The sequence below is a fragment of the Drosophila innubila genome (genome assembly GCF_004354385.1).
Source record: "Drosophila innubila isolate TH190305 chromosome 2R unlocalized genomic scaffold, UK_Dinn_1.0 1_C_2R, whole genome shotgun sequence".
NCBI classification, from domain to species: Eukaryota; Metazoa; Arthropoda; class Insecta; order Diptera; family Drosophilidae; genus Drosophila; species Drosophila innubila.
The window spans coordinates 12,428,934-12,448,685 of NW_022995374.1; the positions used below are offsets into that span (position 1 = coordinate 12,428,934).

Below are 19,752 nucleotides of genomic sequence, written 5' to 3' on the forward strand. Positions count from 1 at the left end.
CTATAGATATATGTATAATATATTTAAGTTTTTCTTTTTTTTTGCTTTTGAAGTACGTTTAGTTGTTGTTTTATGCACACTTTTAATTCAGCCGACGATTCTGTGTAAATACATTTAATTGCCCCATTTATTAACTAATCTCGAGACGCATTCATTTCAATTGCAATTTGCCCGTATCTGTTATATGCTATAAAATCACATTTAGTTGCTTAATTAATTTTTATGCTCTCTCAACACACACACACACACATACATACACTCGCACACACATTCAGACAATGCGCAAACTTCGTACATCATGTAGATATTGCTTTTTGTTTTACTCGTTTCGATTTTCTTTTGAGTATTTTTTTCCTCTGGTTTTCCCATAGATTTTCATGTGATATTTTACTCTTTTTTTCTACTTTCTCAGTTTCATTTTTCTACGCTGCACTTGGTTGGGTTAAAGGGTGGTTCTTGGTGGAGATTGGGTTTGGGTTTTGGGGTGTTTTTGGTGGCGCCAAAGTTCGCATAATTGAACTGTCAGCCTGCTGGCAGACAGGCAGAAATATGGCGTCATGCCAGGAGTGGAAACTGTGAGTCTTTCTGCATCCTTCTGCATCCTTTTCCATTCGTCTGCTTGATATTCTTGCTGTTTGTTCTGCACGCAGTTTTCAACTTGAATGTTTGTTTTGTTCGTAATTAAATGTTGCTGCAAACAAAGTGGAAAAATGTGCTGCCGTTGCAGTTGAAGTTGCTGCGACTTCTCGTATTAATCATCATCAGTCCATGTTTCTCAAACTACTCTTCGGGCCAGCCCAGATCCTCGCCGACGAGCTCATAAAACCGCTGATTATATTCGGCAAAGAACTTGCGTAGTCTGGACACGACAACGGGATCCACATGCGGATGTTTCCTTCCTTTCGTCTCACGCAGACAACGATCTCCATTATCATAGCGCAGGCAATAGAAACCCTTTGTCTCATTAAAGTAGAAATGTTCGCTTTTCACGCGATGCTCAATGCCTAAATTGAGAAAAATTTTTATTAATTTATTTTATTAAAATTGCAATTGAATGTTTGTTTGCTTACCCAAAAATGCCTCGATGCGTTTGAGCTGGGAGAGTGGATCCTCGATAAGACGATCACCGTTCACCACCAGCAGCTGCTCACGCGGAAAAACCTCCAGCCAGCGATGCAGATGCACATGGTACATGGATATGCTGAGTGGACGATATGCCTCATTCACAGTGCCATTGGGAAATATGGCCAGCTCCTCAAAGGACCTGCAAAATTAAATATACTCGTATATATAAAGTGGCTGTGGCAATTGGAGCAAGTGGCAGCTGCAAGTGGCAAGTACCAGCACCAAGGCAAATAAGGCAATGCAAATAAATAAAGTTCTTCGGCATCTTTTTATACCCTTGCTGAGGGTTTAAGACTTGGTAAGAAGCTCAACCAATTTTATAGATAGTGCAATTGGTATTGTTATATAATGCTAAAATTAACATTATAAAATAAAAACTATGTGTTGATTTTCTTTTTTTTTAATTAAAAATAACTACCTGCTTTTAAATATTAACAAAAGGCTTTATATAGTAATTACCATACAATTTTTTTAGAAAAATCAAAAATAAAAGTTAGTTTTCATTGTTGTTATCCGATTTACTTAAATAACCGTTCGAGAATTGAATTAAAAGCTAAATTAGTTTTAATTAACATCAATTTTCTTTTTCAAAAAAGTTTAACTGAGTGAAATATAAACTTTTTTTTTTATTAATTTATTAATTTAAATTGTTTAAAATATGCAAGGGTATCAAAAGTACAGCTGTCTGAGGAAAACTTTACTTCTCTTTGTGCCATTTCCATTTGTTTTTCAGTTTGCCTTGCATTTTGCTTCACTTACTTGGCTGCCAATTGGGCGGCACTGGGAGTGGGCGTGGTTGTTGTTGTGGCTGCATGTCTCGTTCCCGTTCCCGTTCCCGCCATTCCCCCCGTTGCCGTCTCCTTGGCTCCAGTTCCGCTTCCCAGCGCATTCTCATAGCCATGTGCCGCCTGCAACTTGGCATAAAGTGTCGATTGCGTCGGCATCCTCACACCATAGCTAGAGCTGGAGCTGGAGCTTGCACCGGAACCCGAACCCGAACCAGGAGCACTATTCTCAGCCAGCGGCAATATCGCAGTCGCCGCATGGCTACGCAACTGGGTATAGTCCGATATAGCTCTGGTCACGGGCTCACGGACAATGAGCAACAACTTGATGCTCGCATTCATGGCACGCACTCGCTCGGGAACCTGCAAAAAAAGGAGAAAGGAGAAAAGAGAAATGAGGAATGTGAACGTAGAATCGAGACTGGGGTTATGTCAAGTCGAGCCTCGAATAATGCCAAGTTATGACATGGCCATAAGATAAGCAGCTAATGAATTTACAGTCTGGCACAGCAGTATGCTGTCAGCCTCCTTTATCGACTCGTTTGCTGCCCCATTGCAGCCACTGTGCAGTGAACAATTTCATTTAAACGGAAAATATGGCCCCACAATGCCGTCGTCGCCGAGCCGTGCAATTGAGGCATAGTATAGTATGAAAAGTGCAGAATGATGTACTACTAAGCACCCTGTATTAAGAGATACCATAAGTTTATTCATGACTATTGCAGATTCCACTTTTGAATGTCCAAAAATTTTATTTAATTTAGATATTACTTTGGATTTTTCTTGTATTACAATATGTAAAATATATGTACTTGCATCTTCTGATTTTCTTTTTTTACGAGTCTGATATACCCTTGGTCATGTCTAAGGGGTATATCAAGCAAAACAAAAAAACACAAGCGAATTCTTTTCAGTCTAAAACTGGGTATCTTGTTTTGTTTTTAATTTTACAAAAAGTAAAGCATACTTTTAAGCTGCTGTAAATATTATATTCAGGTTTGTTCATAATATAAAGCGTATGGTAATTTCTCCAGTATTAAAATATGCCCAAAAAAACATCATCTGTGTTGTTAATGTCAAATATACCCTCTCCCTCGTTGTCATTTTTTAAAGGGTATGCAAAACCAACGAGGCGAACTAAATAAAGTTAATCAATTTCAATGGGCCCCCTTCCACGAACTGTGCAACAAGTGCAACAAGCGACTGTTGGCAAACTTTCATCTTGATGAACCAGAAAATGACGAGCTAAATAAATACCTAAGGTACTTATACATGGTATATAGCATATGCCCCAGTAAATAGCATATATATACCTCTTTCTACCCCCTCTGGTTGCAGCTGGAGACGAAAGCACACCGTTGGGACCTGCATTATTTATGGGACGCGAGGCTAATTTAAAGTTGAAATTGTTTCATTAAATTTTGCACACCATTTAAATGAAATATATTAATACGAGCATTATGAACTGGACAGACAGTTCCCAGCGGGGCCTGTGGGGGTATGTCAATAAATATTAATAATGACATTAATGTAGATTTAACAAACGGAAGAACAGCTGCAGCTCAGCCATAAATTGAAAGTACAACTGAATGAATTATTGCATTCGGATAACACCGCAACCATTATTTGACTTTCCAGCTATCAGTTTCCCGTTCCCAATTGCCAGATTCTACAGTCTACAGCTGCCAGTTTTCAGTTGCCACCTGAAGGTTTCAATTTCGGTGACACATGCAACTTCCGGCTCGACCAGTAAATTGCATCAGCAGCAGCGACAACAGCACAGAAACTCTGCGGGCAACAGGCGAAAAATAAAACACAAAAAAATAACCTTAAAAAAAAAAATAAAGGATACAAATCATCATAAAATTTTGAAGAGCTTAAAATGATTCACTAACAGTTATCCTGTAAGAATTCAAATTTACAGAGTGCTTCGATAGACTAGATCAATTATAAAAAATTTATACTTGAAAAATATTTTTTATGAAAAATAAGATTTGATTACTATTCATAACTATACCCGTTAGTTAATTTTTGTATCGAAACATTTTTAAATTTTTTGTTTGATAAAAATCGTCAAAAAAAATGTATTTTAAAAGTTTTAGTTGTTATATTTTTTCCACTAAACACAAATTCTCGTTTCAAGACTTGGAACAATAATAATATTAATTATATTAAATGTTTTTTGATAGCATGACAAATTTTTTTCAGCTTTGGTTATCGGGGATTAAAGTTACAAATGTTCAGTTTATGTTTTAATTGAATGTAAATCACTAAGATTATTTTAATGACTTTAAATTGTTTTAAGGATTTAATTAAGAAAATAGATCTAATCAAAGAAATCAGCATACAGGGTATAAAAAAACAATAATAAAACTGAATGTGGACCAAAATTTGCCGCAGTTTTAGGATATTTTCTAGTGGACGCAGGAATAGTGAAAGAGAGGAAGAGAGAGAGGGACACAGGGAGGATATGAGGAGCGATGTGTGTTAGATGACGCCGTTTGCCAAATGAATTTGCAAACATTTCCGCTGCCAAAATTGGTTGGATACGGACACGGATATGAACACGGACACGAACACGGACAGGGAATAGGGCGACGGAAATTGGCAGAGTAGATACACACATATACGAGAGCACATAAAGGAGCAAGGAAAAAAAAAAGAGGATGCGAGTTGGGAGATGTAGGAGTAGAATTGAAAGCGTTTCGCTTTAATTTGATAGATGTCGATGCAGTCGCTCTTCATCAACATCAACATCATCATCATCTTCTTCTGCAAGCGGACAGTTAATTAATAATTACGGTCGGCCATCTGCAGTGGACGAGCCTAATTGCCAATTAGACATCAAAGCGAGTGCAGAATTGTCTAATGTTTAGTTAAGTGCTCGTTGAAGGGTCTGAAGGGTGTGAAGGGGTTGATGAATTCTCACCTCGGGTGAAACAAAATAGCTGGGACTCTTCTCAATGGTAATTTGGCCGCGAAATGAGTGGGGCATCTTTTTGCGATACCATTCGAGACCCTTCAGGTAATTCTCGTCCCGGTCGAAGAAGTGCACCTCCCCTCCGGCCTTCTGGATGCGCGGATGCAGATACAACATCTCGAGCAACGCCCTCGTTCCGCACTTGCGAACGCCAATTATCAGTGCCTGAAATGAAGCGTTGCAAATGCAAATTGCAGCAATTAGCGGAAGCAGATGGAGAAGCAGAAGGAGAAGCAGACGGAGAAGGACTTCATTACTTACCTGTGGCAATCGTCGACTTGTCTTGGGAAAGTGCACGCGACTGGAGGGAAAAACCATGGGATGACTTAGCTGATTTGAACTGGCAACCGGTTTCACAAACACGGGCAAATGATTCGGATTCGAGGAATACGGAGACGCTGCAGCCGCCGCAGACGCAGATGCGGCCAGGGAGAGACGATGTCGTTCGTGCACCGCCTGTGCCGCTTGTATATTGTAGACGGCGCTGTCGTAGAGCACGTGAAATGTGAGGAACAATGAGATCAGCATGACCGTGAGGAAAACTACGGCCAGCTTTGGACGGGATACGCCGACAACCAAGATGCAATCCGTGTGTGAGGCATCACCTCCGACTGGTCGCATTGCTGATTTTGGCAGCCAGCTGAAAGAGTGCGAAAGAGACGGAAAGGCAATTGGAGTGAGAACAATTAGAGTTCATGACTATAAAATACCCGTTATTTAAAATAAATATGTATTTATTGTATTTGAAAAGAATAAGCTCCAACGGGTTATAATTACTGCATACATTTGGGCTTGTCTTAAAGTCTTAAAACAGTCATATCTAACGATATATTTATCTGATCTTAATCGGTATTAGTACCGCTACGTTCCGAAACAACTATTTCGGTAAAAGGTTCTATTTCAGTTATCTTCTTTTGGTTTCGGTATCAATACCGGAACGTTACGGTACACCAAATCAATTTTGAAACACTTTTAAATGATGATAGTTGTCGTTTTATAATAAATATGACATCGAAGGACATCCAGGTGAATAAAATTTTTTGAACGAATTTAATAAAATTTGAATGCAGAAAGTATTACGCTGCCAAACCATGATCAAAATGACATTCCGTTTGAAAATCGAAAAAGTTTTGTTTAAGTTATGACAGTTCGAAGTTGCTCAAGCCTCTGACCTAGCAACTTTACAAGTCAAAATATTTCTTAATTTTGACATGATTTTTTACAGAAAAATGAAAGTCCTCAAAATCAAGTTTAAATTGTCATTTTATACTAATTACAATATAAGGAGTTGATTAAAAGTGAAAACTTGAGATTTAAAATTTTGAATTTTCAAAATTTCAAAGGGGGGACCCTTACCATCAAAATCGAATCTTGGTCAAAAATAATAAAATTTTATAAATTAACAAAATTTAAATGCAGTATGAATTAAGAGACCGAATCATGATCAAAATGGCATTCCGATTAATAATCTGGTCAGTTTTCTTCAAGTTATGACAGTTGGAAGTTTGTCAAATTTGATCACTCTAGCTCTCACAGTCACCAAGACAGACAGGAAAACGAACTGACAACAACTATATCGGATCGACTGTTAATACTGATCAAGAATATATATACCTAATGGGGTCTGTCACGCATGCTTCTGTTAGTTACATACGCCGCAACGAATACATACTACACTTGTAATCTCCGAGAAACAGGTATAAAAAATGAGAGAGAAAGTTAGTGGAAGGGGAAAAGCAAAAGGTCATGAGATTAGTATAGATTGTCCTTTGCTTTGGCACTTTTCCTGTGCTCAATTAATCTAATGGACGCCACATTCAATAGGCGTCGTCAGGCAAGAGACGCCCTAGTAGCCGAGTAGCCGAGTAACCAAGTCGTCGGGTCGTCGAGTGGCAAGTGGCATGTGGCAGGCAGGACTGGCAATCAGGAGGCAAGAGGCAAGCTAATTAGATTGCCGTTTCGACTGCCGTTGAGTAATTAAAGTGAAGGCCCAAACGACAACTTGGGCAACTTGAAGCCGTGACTCACGAGCCAAAACTGTTGCAAAATTAGCGCGGCGACACCTGACCGGGGTCAGAAGTTGTCCCTCCCCTATACCCTATAACCAAGTGCCTACACTGATAAAAAAAATTGTTCTAAATTCAAGATTTTGGTCTCAAAACTAAGAGTTTTGGTCTAAAAAATGCGTCGAGAACAAAAAAATTCTTTGATTAAGAAAACACATCTTGGTTTTGAGAACATTTAAAACAAGACCTAGTTCTAATTTTAAGAATGAACGTTCTTAAAATTAAATTCAAAGAACAAAAAAATTAAAAATGATTTTTTAAATGTATAATTTTTTTTTTTTATAATTTTGACTTTTACATATTTTATTCTGTCTGTTACGAGTGGGATTCGGGGCCACCAGTTGTTTTATATAAAATAGTTCATATTTATACTTTCCTAACAATTTAAGATGTTTATTCATGTATTAAAAACGTTGATTTTTTAAATGAATATTCTTAGTAGTAGTAATATGGTCTTAAGATGTTCTTATTTTAAGAACAAAATATTAAAGATGAATGTTCTTGATTTTAGATCTTTGTTTTTTTTTTTTTTTGAGTGTATACCCTATCCCATTCTCTTATTCTCTGCTGCCCACAGGCTGTGCCTTGTCAGCGCTTAAACGAATTCCATTATAAACGTTTCCTACTAAACCGCAACAAACACGGCCCGCATTATGAGTTGCAGCACAGGCGGCGTATACGTAATATCGTCTTCGTCGTCGTCGTCGTCGTCGTCGTCGTCGTCTAATGGATGACTTCATTTGCAGAATGCCGCAATAGTAGTAGATGTTGCAGCTAAGGCAGCCGGCGGCTAAGTGCATTTTCATAGACAGGAAGAGTGCAGAGAGTAGAGGAAGAGGGTGTAGGGAGAAAGGAGGCAGAGAGTGCTGCAACAGGCAGTTGGCAGCATGGCAACGTACTATCCCGTCGGCCTGGTCGACTTTTGCATGCGACACCTCGTTAAAAGTAACGACACTGAGCACAGTGTAGAGTCACTTCACACGTCTCTCTCTCTCTCTCTCACTCTTTCCTCTTTTCCTCTTTCTCAGTGTGTTTGCGTGTGTGGCATGCTTTAAGTTTTCTATTTGCAGCTGCATTTCAGCCCTACACTGGCCTCATTTCATGGCCCACAGGAGGCGGCTGCCACTTGACTTGGCATCTGCATAAACGCAACGTTCCCTTTGACTCTGCGTCTCAGTGTTGTTGTTACAGAGCAGTTGTTATTGTTATTGTTGCTTCTGCTGTCACGCATTCAAGCTGACAGCGCCGTACCTGGTAGCTGTACTCAGACCCTTTTCTGCTTCGCTAAAGCTGCCCGCCGGCAACCAGCTTAAAGCGGCTTAAATCCTGGCCAAGTTGACTTTGTTTTAAAGCATTCTACAAACTAATGGGCCAGCTGGAAGCGGCTTAAAAGCTTAAGCCAACCTCTCAAATGGTATTAACACGCTCACTGTTCACTTCACACTGCTCACTGCTCAACAATTGCAACTTGTCACATTTATCTCACTTAGAGCTCTAAAAAATCATTTCAAGAGCTTGTAAATTAATGCTGAAAAATTATGTGAGTTTTTGCAGAGCTCAAGGATAATAATAAAATATGCTTAGGAATTATGCAGATTAATGTAGAAAATAAATTTTTAAAAAAAGTAAGTAAGTGCAACTCATAAATCGTAATGAAAATTTTAGAAAACATCCACATGCTGATTGTTTTCAAAAAATATTTAGCTAGTTAAATTTATAATACTTGAATCATGATATTTGAATCGTTTTGAGGAGAGAAAATTGTACATCAAATATTTAAAGGCGTCAAATATGTCACGTAATGCATTTAATTGTACAAGTACTTAATAAAACAGCAAGTTAATTGAGGCATGTAAAACAAGCAACAAACAAATATGCAGTATAACACAAAAGTCGCAACATTTTCCAGACATTCAAATGCATACAAATTTCATTTGAGTCGTTCAAATGTAAATTTTATTGAAAACACCAGCACAGAGTGCGTCAAGTCTAGGGATCACATTTAATTTATGTGCCATTGTATACCCTGCAGAATTAAGTTGAACGCTTCTAAAACTAAACTTACTTAGGTTGTCTAATCGTATTAATTAAAAATTTTAAGTGAAACATAAAAACTCATTAATCAATCCAATAACTAAATTTAATTATTCATTTAATTGTTAATATAATTTTTATTTGATATGCTATCAAAAAGCGGGAGCTAAGAATTGATTTTAGAACTATGATTTCTTGGTAAACATATCTTAGAATATGGGGTATCATTTGTGAATTTTTTGGCCCATACAAATCGATGCACTATATATGCTAGCAAGTTATTTAAGAGTGTGGGGTTCTCTAAAGCCACATCTAGATTTTTATTTTTATTAAAACATTTACCTCTTTTAATAAATTCAACTTTATTAATCATTAAAATTGTTTTTTTTTGTTCTTGATTACAATATTAATTTTTTTATCAAATTTTTTATCAAATTTAAAAAAATTAATAATACTTTTTGTTATCAATAATAAAAATTAAATAAATTAAAAATAGAAAAAATAAATATATAGCCAATTTAATAATTTAGTTATACCCGCTGTTTAGCACAGCACAGGGTATAGTCAATAACAAGCTGAAATAGAGCTTTGGTTTGAGAAAATCAGCAGTTTCCTCAATGGAACATGACCCTAGTCTGTAGGGGAGACGAACCCAAACCCAATCCCAAACTTAAGTCCAATCCCAATCCCAATCCCAATGCCAAGCTCTTAATGGTCGCTGGCTTTTTGGTATACTCACAGGATGTCCAGCGGCAATTTGACAGAGCAATCGCGCAGCGTCGCCGTTGCTGATGCAGATGTCTGATGCTGATGTTGTTGTTGTTGTTGTTGTTGCTGCTGCTGAGACGTATGTTGCTGCTGCCTCTGATGGTATTGCTGTGGATGGTGGTGCGGGTGTTGATGGTGTTGATGCTGCAGCAGATGTTGATATTCGTGTGCCTCCCGATGACCATCCTGATCATGATGATGTTGATGATGATGATGATGGTGCTGCTGCAGATGTTGTTGTTGTTGCTGTTGCTGCTGCTGTTGCTGCAATGGCTGTTGCTCGTTGCTGCTGTTGCTGCTACTGCTGCTGCCGCTTGCCGCACGTCTCTTGGCGGCAGTCATCAGTGTGGCAGCCAACTGACGTTCAATGCACCCAAAATTATTACCGCTGGCTGTTGAAGGCGGCAACTAATTGGTCACGTTCTCGACCAGCCTCTTCCTGCACCTCTTCTGCCCCGCGGCCTACGCCCCTGCTTCCTGCTAGTCAGCGGGGTCGTCGCTCTATATGTTCCTTTTTGTATTTTAACTCGACGCGAATAAAAGGAAAACGGGCTGCAGTTGCAGTTGCAGTTGCAGCTGATTTATGGCAACAAGAATCTGCCCTTTTGTGCGCTTAATTAAATTCCAAACAGCTGCAGTTAGACTTAAAGTTCGTTTTCTTGTTATTGTGGCTATGATACTTTAATTTTTCAAGCAATTCGAATTCATATTCAATTTGCTTAAAGCCAGAAGCACAAACAAAAGCTTTGCTTATTTCCGCTTGGCCACAAGCAAATAAAATAAAGGAAGCTCATCATCATCATCATCATCATTATCTGCAGCAGCAGGAAAAGCCACAACAGTTTTATTATTGTTGCTTCGTTATTCGATTTGTTGTTGGATCATATGCGGGGTCACTTTATTCCAAGTGCTTGCCACATGATGTTGCAAGTAGCACCAACACCAAGACCCGTTGACGGCAACTGCTGATGCTTCTGTTGTTGCCACATTCGCACTTCACGTTCGGCAACTGCCAAGGTCAACTGAAAAAAAGTACAAAAGTTAGTCATTTTTAAAGATCAATTTGGAAATATAACAAAAAAATATAAATATCACAAAATATAAATATCATATCAATATGACTTTAAACGAATAATCAACATATTTAACTAATTTTATTGTGTAATTTACAGCAGTTTTTGAGCTATCTTTGTGCTCAAATCAAATTGAATTTCATAGTTGTATTTATTTTGATAAGATAACAAAATGAATTCAACGTTGACTTCATTCTTTGATTTACCTGCTCAATCTGGTAAATCGCGTTTTCCAAAATGTATATTTTTTTTGATCGAAAGTAATCTCTGGAAACTATCCCTAAACAGATCCTGTTAGATCTCAGTTTCCACTTTTAAATTCGCACTGGCCTCTCACAGCGGTTCTTGTAGCATATCTACTAGATATTATCTACAGTTCGTTCTGAAACTGGGGAAAATTTTAATGGCGAAGCGTAAGCCATACATTATTAAGAATATCATAATCGGCTATAATATATTTTAAGTGATCTATAATGTGATTATGTTTGGACTTGTAAGTTCAGAAACCTATATGTGCAATTTCTTAAGCAACTACAACAGAAAGCTATTATATTTTACAGGGCTAACTTACATATATTTTATCAACTAATTTCCAACTATAGTATAGTAAATAGTATTAATAGATTAATTAATAATTAATTAATTAATTATTAATAGACTACAGAATTCCTACTTGCCTTTGAGTTTAATTAATAGATATGCATGTATAAATTAACACCTCCTATCGTTCGCTATATCCCACTAACGCACACATTGTGACGAACATGTGATAATTCATTTGTTGACTTCATGCTAATGCTCAACGCATTTAAATAATTAAATTGCATAACTTTTAGCAACAAGGAAAGCGAGAATTCTTTGTGCCCAGATCGAAGTGAATTTAATAGTCGTATTTCTATTGCATTCGAATGCAGACCTAACTCAATAAAATAAAATAAAATGAACTCATCGTGGATTTCATTCTTTCAATTACCTGCTCAACCAGGTAAATTGCATTGTCAAAATAGTTCTACTTTTGAAAGCAAATAATTTCTAACAATTATTTTAAAACAGATCCCTTTATACAACGGTTTCCTCTTTTGGATTCGCAATGGCCTATCTCTGCGATTATTGTAGGATATCTACTATTCGTTCTGAAACTTGGCAAAATTTTTATGGAGCATCGAAAGCCATACAACATAAAGAAAGTCATAATTGCCTATAATATCTTTCAGGTGATCTATAATGGGATTATATTTGGATTCGTAAGTTCAGCAACATAAAGTTCTTTATATTATATATATATACTTTACTTATTCTATATCCAATTCAGGCTATAAATTATTTGATCATTAGGACGACATATGACAAACGCTGCATGTTACACCTTCCCCTCTATCATCCCGATAAACAAACGGAACGTCTGCTATCATATGCATATTTTATCAACAAGGTAATCGATCTTCTCGATACGGTCTTCTTCGTTCTCCGCAAGAGCTACAAACAGATTACCACGCTTCATGTCTATCATCATGTAATGATGACATATTGCATGTATTGGATTTTTCGATATTACGGCTTCGGTGGACAATACGCTATAATGGGACTCTTAAACACTTTCGTTCATATCATGATGTACTCCTACTATCTCATCTCGGTCATATATCCGGAATTTAGGGGAAATCTTTGGTGGAAGAAGTATATAACCAAATTGCAACTATTGCAATTTGCTCTGTTGCTTTTGCAATCATGTTATGTACTTATATTCAATCCAACTTGCAAATTTCCACTCATTCTGCAATATTTTCAAGTTTTACAGGCTACGACTATGACTCTCATGTTCAGTAACTTTTACTACCGTGCATATTTGAAGCCAAAGCCTCAGAAACTTCAGAAACAACAGTAAGATGGAGTGTGAGAGTGGTTTGCAATTAGATACCCTGTAGTTAACTTTAAATAAGTCTATAATATAGATACTATATACAATTGAAAAAATATAAGTTGGTAAAATCTTCATAACATTTTTACCTGAATCAACTTTTTTATTATACCAAAAATTTCTGAAAAATAGAAAAAAAAACAAGAGGGCTCCGCCCCCTACTCGCTTCGCTATTAAACTTATTTAAAATTAATTAGAAATTGATAAATTGGTAAATCGCAAGTCGTAATCGTAATCGCTTGCAATCGATGTAGAGTGTGTCAAGAGTAGCCACAAACTACAACTTCGCTCAGCCTGCAGTCTGGCAGCACCCATTTTCCTCTCTCACTCTCTCCCTCTTACGCAACAAATTCAAGCCTGTCAAAGGCTGCTTCAGTGCGCGCGAAACTTGAAATAAAAGACAATGTCTAATTTTATTAGATTCTTAAAGCGGAAAATGCTTAGTTTTTTTTTACAACGATAGTAAGCAGATACTTATTATATATATGTGTAAGCAATCGGAAATATTTATAATTAAAATTATTATTTTGCAGCTTTCAGTGCTCGGCAAAGATGCAAAAGTAGTGCTGCAAAATGATCGCTTTTTCTCTCTTGCAATTTCATGCATAGCTATCAGCTTCTGCTGATTTTTGCCATGCATAAATACATATTTATATATTAACACAATTATATTTTAATCAAATTGTATATTTGTATATACATTAATTATACATTAACATTTTAATTACATGATATCGATAATATTTTTGCTTATCGCTTGATTCTTATTTGGTACCCAAAAAAAAATGGGTACTAATTCGTACTGTCTTTGTGCGCGCCTTGCATACAAACGTATACATGCTGTCTCGCTCGCACGTTTGCAAATGTAATTATTGAATTAAATGTAAATTCCAAAATAACTTCTCTATTTATGGGTCGATCGCTTTGAAAATTTCAGGGTCGTTAAATACGCATACTTCTCAGCTGATTGTTCAGTTAGGGAGTGCTATGTCAAAAATTGAGCCTGTATATTGTATTGGGCAATTTGTGGGCGAAGGGGGCGTGTTATCTAAAATTGGAAACAAACTTGACCTGCGTATGGTATTCACAAACCTGCACTTTAAATTTGAAGTATCTAGCACCTATAGTATCTGAGATCGACGCGTTCAAACAGACGGACAGACAGACGGACAGGGCTAGATCGACTCGGCTGTTGATCCTGATCAAGAATATATATACTTTACGGGGTCTGGCACCCCTCCTTCTGCCTGTTACATACATTCTGCCAAACACATTGTACCCTTTTTTGCCCATTTTCAATGGGCTCATAGAATAAAAACTTTCGGCTCACAAGAATATAGTGGATGCATTGAAATAGGTGCATTTAAATCGAGTAGCGCCTATCTTATAGTCTTAGAATCGACTATAGAACTCCTGCTTGCCTCCGAGTTTAATTAATGATATTCATATATAAATTGACACCTCCTATCGTTCGCTCTATCCCACTAACGCACACATTGTGACCAACATGTGAACCGAGATAATTCATTTGTTGCTAATGCTAAGTTCATGCTAATGCTCAACGCATTTAAATAATTAAATTGCATAATTTTAAGCAACAAGGAAAGTGAGACTTCTTTGTGCCCAGATCGAAATTTATTTCGTAGTCGTATTTCTTTTGCATTCGAATGCAGACCTAACTCACTAAAATGAACTCATCGTGGATTTCATTCTTTGAATTACCTGCCCAACCAGGTAAATTTCATTGTCAAAATAATTTTACTTTTGAAAGCAAACAATTTCTAGCAATTATTTTAAAACAGATCCCTTTAGACAACGGTTTCCTCTTTTGGATTCGCCATGGCCTATCACTTCGATTATTGTTGGATATCTACTATTCGTTCTGAAACTGGGCAAAATTTTTATGGAACATCGAAAGCCATACAATATAAAGAAAGTCATAATTGCCTATAATACCTTTCAGGTGATCTATAATGGGATTTTATTTGGATTTGTAAGTTCTGCAACATAGAGTTCCAGTATTTCGCCTCAGCTAACTGAAAATTGTGATACTTTTCAGGCTATATATTATTTGATCATCAGGCGGACATATGACAAACGCTGCATGTTACACCTTCCCCTCTATCATCCCGATAAACAAACGGAACGTTTGCTATCATATGCATATTTTATCAACAAGATAATCGATCTTCTCGATACGGTCTTCTTCGTTCTCCGCAAGAGCTACAAACAGATTACCACGCTTCATGTCTATCATCATGTTTTGATGACTTATTTCATGTATTGGGTTTTCCGATATTACGGCTTCGGTGGACAATACGATATGATGGGACTCTTAAACACTTTCGTTCATAGCATCATGTACTCCTACTATCTCATCTCGGTCATATATCCGGAATTTAGGGGAAATCTTTGGTGGAAGAAGTATATAACCAAAATGCAACTATTGCAATTTGTCCTGTTGCTTTTGCAAGCATGTCATGTACTTATATTCAATCCTACTTGCAAATTTCCACTCTTCCTGCAATACCTTCAAGTTGTACAATCTACGACTATGATTCTTATGTTCAGTAACTTTTACTACCATGCATACTTGAAGCCAAAGCCTCAGAAACTTCAGAAACAACAGTAAGATGGAATGTGAGAGTGATTTGCAATTAGATACCCTGTAGTTAACTTTAAATCAATCTATAATATAGATTCTATATACAATTGAAAAAATATAAGTTGGTAAAATCTTCATAACATTTTTACCTGAATCAAATTTTTGTGTGTCCAAAAATTTCTGAAAAATAGAAAAAAAATAAGTGTCGGTTCACAAGAATATAGTGGATGTATTGAAATAGGTGCATTTAAATCGAGTAGCGCCTATCTTATAGTCTTAGAATCGACTATAGAACTCCTGCTTGCCTCCGAGTTTAATTAATGAAATCCATATATAAATTAGCACTTCCTATCGTTCGCTCTATTCCACTAACGCACACATTGTGACCTACATGTGAACCAAGTTAATTTAATGCTTGACTTCATGCTAATGCTCAACACATTTAAATAATTATTTTGTATAATTTTTAGCAACAAGACAAGCTAAATTTCGTTGTGCTCAGATCGAAACGAATATTGCAGTCTTATTTTTATTGCATTCGAATGCAGTCCTATCTCAATAAAATGAGCTCAACGTGGGTTTCATTCTTTGAATTACCTGCTCAGCCTGGTAAATTGCATTAACAAAATAATTTTGCAATTGGAAGAAACTAATCTCTAAACATTATGTTTTTCAAAAAAAGATCCCTTTATACATCGGTTTATTTTTTTGGATTCGCCATGGCCTATCACTGCGATTATTGTAGGATATTTACTATTTGTTCTGAAACTTGGTAAAATTTTTATGGAACATCGAGAGCCATGCAATATTTGGTAATTTCTATTTTAAAGCATATTGTACTCGCAATTCCAGATATCAGAAAATACAGTAAGCAGTAACTCAGTAGAAATAAAATATATCTTAATATAATATAAGATTGATTGTATTGAATTTTGAATCAATAAATAATATTTGAACTTTGATTTGAGTTAACATTAAATAATTGTTAAAGCCTTTAAACAAAATCTAAAACATTCCCTACTATGGACATATGCAAATACAAGTGTCATGTTATGTTTTATTTAACCCGAAAGTTCTTAATCAATTCTGAACATCAAGTAATCAAATTAAGCATAAAATACAATGTTGTATGCTCTAGTGGAAATAGGAAGTCTGAGCACATTCATGTGTATTGTGACCTATTTTGACCCGTTTTTCAGTCCAGCCTTAACAATGTTTTGTTCTATTTGCAATGAGCCGAAAAATTAATGGAAATAGAAAACAATGCTTCTATTATTTTCAACGATGGAATTAACCAAAAACCTCGATTTCAGGCTCTATTTGCTCTATTTACGGTTTGTGTCCGAGCCTAACCTTCTCAACATTTCTTTGAGTTTTGCACATATTGTCACATATACTTTCTTACACACTTTCTTAATTTAAAACACTATTTTTACTCTCATTCTCTACAACAAAGTTTAAGGTCTATTCATCGATTACTTTATAGATATCATTCGAAATGCAACTCAAATACCCACGTTTAATCGAATGAGTAGGTGAAAGAGAATTGAAAATCGAGTGAAAATTCCAATTACATATTGATCAACAATTACAGTTTCGACTGCAGTCGTAGAGTCCATTGGATCGATAAACAACGTACAAAATGCTCGGAATATTCGACATTCCTATACCAGGTACGATATATTTCTTATATAACACATTTTTATAATATGTTTCTTACTGAAAACTATAATTTTTCCACAGATTACAATCAGTTGCCAATGATCAATGAATCATGGTCGGTTTTAGCAATACTAACTGTATACCTAATATTCGTTCTGAAACTTGGAAAGATTTTTATGAAGAATCGACAGCCCTACGATCTAAGAAGAGTTTTAAGTGTCTACAATCTAGGACAAGTTGCATACAATGGAATATTTTTTGGCATTGTAAGTGAATATTAGTTTGAAAAAGAACTCTTTGACAAATTCTTAATAACTTTCAGACATTTTATTATTTAATAATCGTACAAATTTGCGATCTAAACTGCATGACGACCTTTCCGGAAGGCCACGAGAGAAAGAATCTGGAACGATATGTGCACTATGCATATTTCATCAATAAGTTACTCGATCTTTTGGACACCGTGTTCTTTGTTCTCCGTAAAAGTTATAAGCAAATCAGTTTCCTTCATGTTTATCACCATATTATGATGGTCCTTGTCTGTCATCTGATAATGAGATTCTACGGAACTGGCGGACATTTCAATTCCGTGGGAATGATCAACTCCTTTGTGCACACTGTGATGTACTTCTATTACTTCCTTTCTGCAAGATATCCTGGTGTCAAGGCAAATCTCTGGTGGAAGAAGTACATTACTTTGATTCAGCTTTTCCAATTTGTTATCATATTTCTGCACGCTTCCCACGTGTTGCTGTTCGCCAAGGACTGTAAGTTCCCGAGCAGTCTTCTCTTGCTGCAGATTCTTCAGGCCGTGCTTATGATGTATATGTTCGGCAATTTTTATGTGAAGACGTATATACGTCCGACTCAGCGCCAAAAGGAGGGTTAGAATAGGTTGAATAGCTAATAAGTATATTTGAATTCAAAATATATATAATATATATATATATATATATATGTGTGTATATATGTAAGTACACACTAAATAAACTGAATTGTATTCACGGTTAACCAAAGTACATAATTCAAATTCGTTTCTTTAGTATTTACTCTTTGGGCTGCTTTCTTTTTCTAGTACTTAGAAAGTTCTCTGTATTATAAGTGGTCTTACATAATACAATTTAGTCAAATGTTAAACGAGCTTTTACTATGTGTCTAAGCTTTTACATAATTTGAATATATACTCTTAAATCCAAAAAAAATTGTATTAAAGCTTTTACATAATTTAAATATAAATATACTCTAATATCCAAAAAAAATGTTGACTTTTTTTTTACTCTTCAGATTTGTTTTATTTTCTCATTTTATTCGTTTTTCTAGAGTCTAGACAAACAGAAACAGAAACAAAACAGAAACGAAAAATAATCAATACAAAACCGTTGATAATTTGTACCAATTGGCTGCTCATTGAAACAATTTCATAGTCGCATTCATTCGCAAAGTTACTTTCGACCTAAGAAGACGGGGAGTACAAGCTGAAGACTCAGCAATGTTCGGGATATTCGATATACCTCCACCGGGTAATACCGGTAACTCACAAAACTCCTACGTAGATGATCATCATATGGGGTATATTTGCAGATCCTAATCAGATGCCGTTGACCAACTCACCATGGCCAGTTTTTCTGATACTCACAAGTTATCTGTTGTTCGTCATCAAATTTGGCAAGGCTTTTATGGCAAATCGTAAGCCTTACAATTTAAGGAGAGTATTATATGTCTACAATCTTGGACAGGTGGCATACAATGGAATATATTTTGCAATTGTAAGTAAAAATGTTTCTTAAATGAAATGAAATTTGTTAAGCATTATTTTTGGATCATTTTAGATATTTTATTACATCATCATTGTCCAAATTTGCAATTTTCAATGCATGGAAAACTTTCCCTTTGGTCATGAGAGAAAGAATTTGGAACGATATATGCACTATGCATATTTCATCAACAAAATCCTCGATCTCTTGGATACCGTGTTCTTTGTTCTACGTAAGAGTTACAAACAGATAAGTTTCCTTCACGTTTATCACCATTTAATGATGGTTCTCGGATGCTATCTGGTAATGCGATTTTATGGAACTGGAGGACATTTTAATGCTCTTGGTGTGCTCAACTCTCTTGTGCATACTGTGATGTACTTCTATTACTTCCTATCGGCTTTATATCCTGGCATGAAGGACAGCATTTGGTGGAAGAAATACATAACGATCTCACAACTCCTTCAGTTTGCTATCATCTTTTTGTATGCCTCTTACGTATTGCTGTTCTCGAAAGGCTGCGGCTTTCCTCCCTTTCTGTTATGGGTTCAGATCGCCCAGTCCATAGTCATGATGTACATGTTTGGAAACTTTTACATAAAAGCCTACATTCGACCAAAGCAGCGAAGTAAGTCAAATTAGAGCATTGCAGTCTTGAATTTTGCAAGTGTTTAATTATGTTAATAAATGCCATTTATATATATCAATGTTGTGTACTATGTTCATTTAGTGCATGCTCCACTTATAACTTGACATAAGGTTCGCTGTACAATCGATTTAAGGTTCAATTTGCATTTGGATGGCATTTAAAACTTATTCTCGGTCAAGCTGTGAGTTTTGAATTGACAAGGAGGTCATTAATTCTAACACGACGACAGTCTTTAAATGCATTTTATTTTCAAGAATTTTACCATGTGAATGAGAAAGCAGCTGTAGGCAATTCAACAAACGATGGGAGAAAGGGAGAGAAGGAATAAAGAGT

The 19,752-nt window shown here is 36.2% G+C and overlaps 4 protein-coding genes across 5 annotated transcripts; 3 read left to right on the forward strand and 1 right to left on the reverse strand.

Annotated features, from left to right (window-relative positions):
• Positions 1-404: 404 nt before the first annotated feature.
• On the reverse strand, positions 405-10,594 carry LOC117783354. Its single transcript, XM_034620731.1, has 6 exons — positions 9,730-10,594; positions 5,152-5,530; positions 4,840-5,055; positions 1,885-2,273; positions 1,071-1,264; positions 405-1,004 (listed from the first exon to the last, which is right to left on the reverse strand). The coding sequence occupies exons 1-6, from the start codon at positions 10,098-10,100 to the stop codon at positions 781-783; spliced, it is 1,773 nt and encodes a 590-aa protein (XP_034476622.1). The 5' UTR covers positions 10,101-10,594; the 3' UTR covers positions 405-780.
• A 1,349-nt stretch (positions 10,595-11,943) lies between these two features.
• LOC117783357 (elongation of very long chain fatty acids protein F-like) lies at positions 11,944-15,513 on the forward strand. 2 transcript variants are annotated; one of them, XM_034620733.1, is made up of 3 exons: positions 14,400-14,483; positions 14,552-14,742; positions 14,809-15,513. In XM_034620733.1, exons 1-3 carry the CDS (start codon positions 14,438-14,440, stop codon positions 15,379-15,381), a joined length of 810 nt encoding a protein of 269 aa, XP_034476624.1. In that variant the 5' UTR covers positions 14,400-14,437; the 3' UTR covers positions 15,382-15,513. The 2 variants fall into 2 exon arrangements, with proteins under 2 accessions (XP_034476625.1, XP_034476624.1); XM_034620734.1 differs by lacking the exons at positions 14,400-14,483; positions 14,552-14,742 and adding an exon at positions 11,944-12,075.
• A 1,462-nt stretch (positions 15,514-16,975) lies between these two features.
• On the forward strand, positions 16,976-18,046 carry LOC117783358 (elongation of very long chain fatty acids protein F-like). The gene is made up of 3 exons (XM_034620735.1): positions 16,976-17,027; positions 17,098-17,282; positions 17,339-18,046. The coding sequence occupies exons 1-3, from the start codon at positions 16,997-16,999 to the stop codon at positions 17,903-17,905; spliced, it is 783 nt and encodes a 260-aa protein (XP_034476626.1). The 5' UTR covers positions 16,976-16,996; the 3' UTR covers positions 17,906-18,046.
• Positions 18,047-18,442: 396 nt separating this feature from the next.
• Positions 18,443-19,473, forward strand: LOC117783359 (elongation of very long chain fatty acids protein F-like). The gene is made up of 3 exons (XM_034620736.1): positions 18,443-18,536; positions 18,598-18,782; positions 18,846-19,473. The coding sequence occupies exons 1-3, from the start codon at positions 18,506-18,508 to the stop codon at positions 19,410-19,412; spliced, it is 783 nt and encodes a 260-aa protein (XP_034476627.1). The 5' UTR covers positions 18,443-18,505; the 3' UTR covers positions 19,413-19,473.
• Positions 19,474-19,752: the final 279 nt, after the last annotated feature.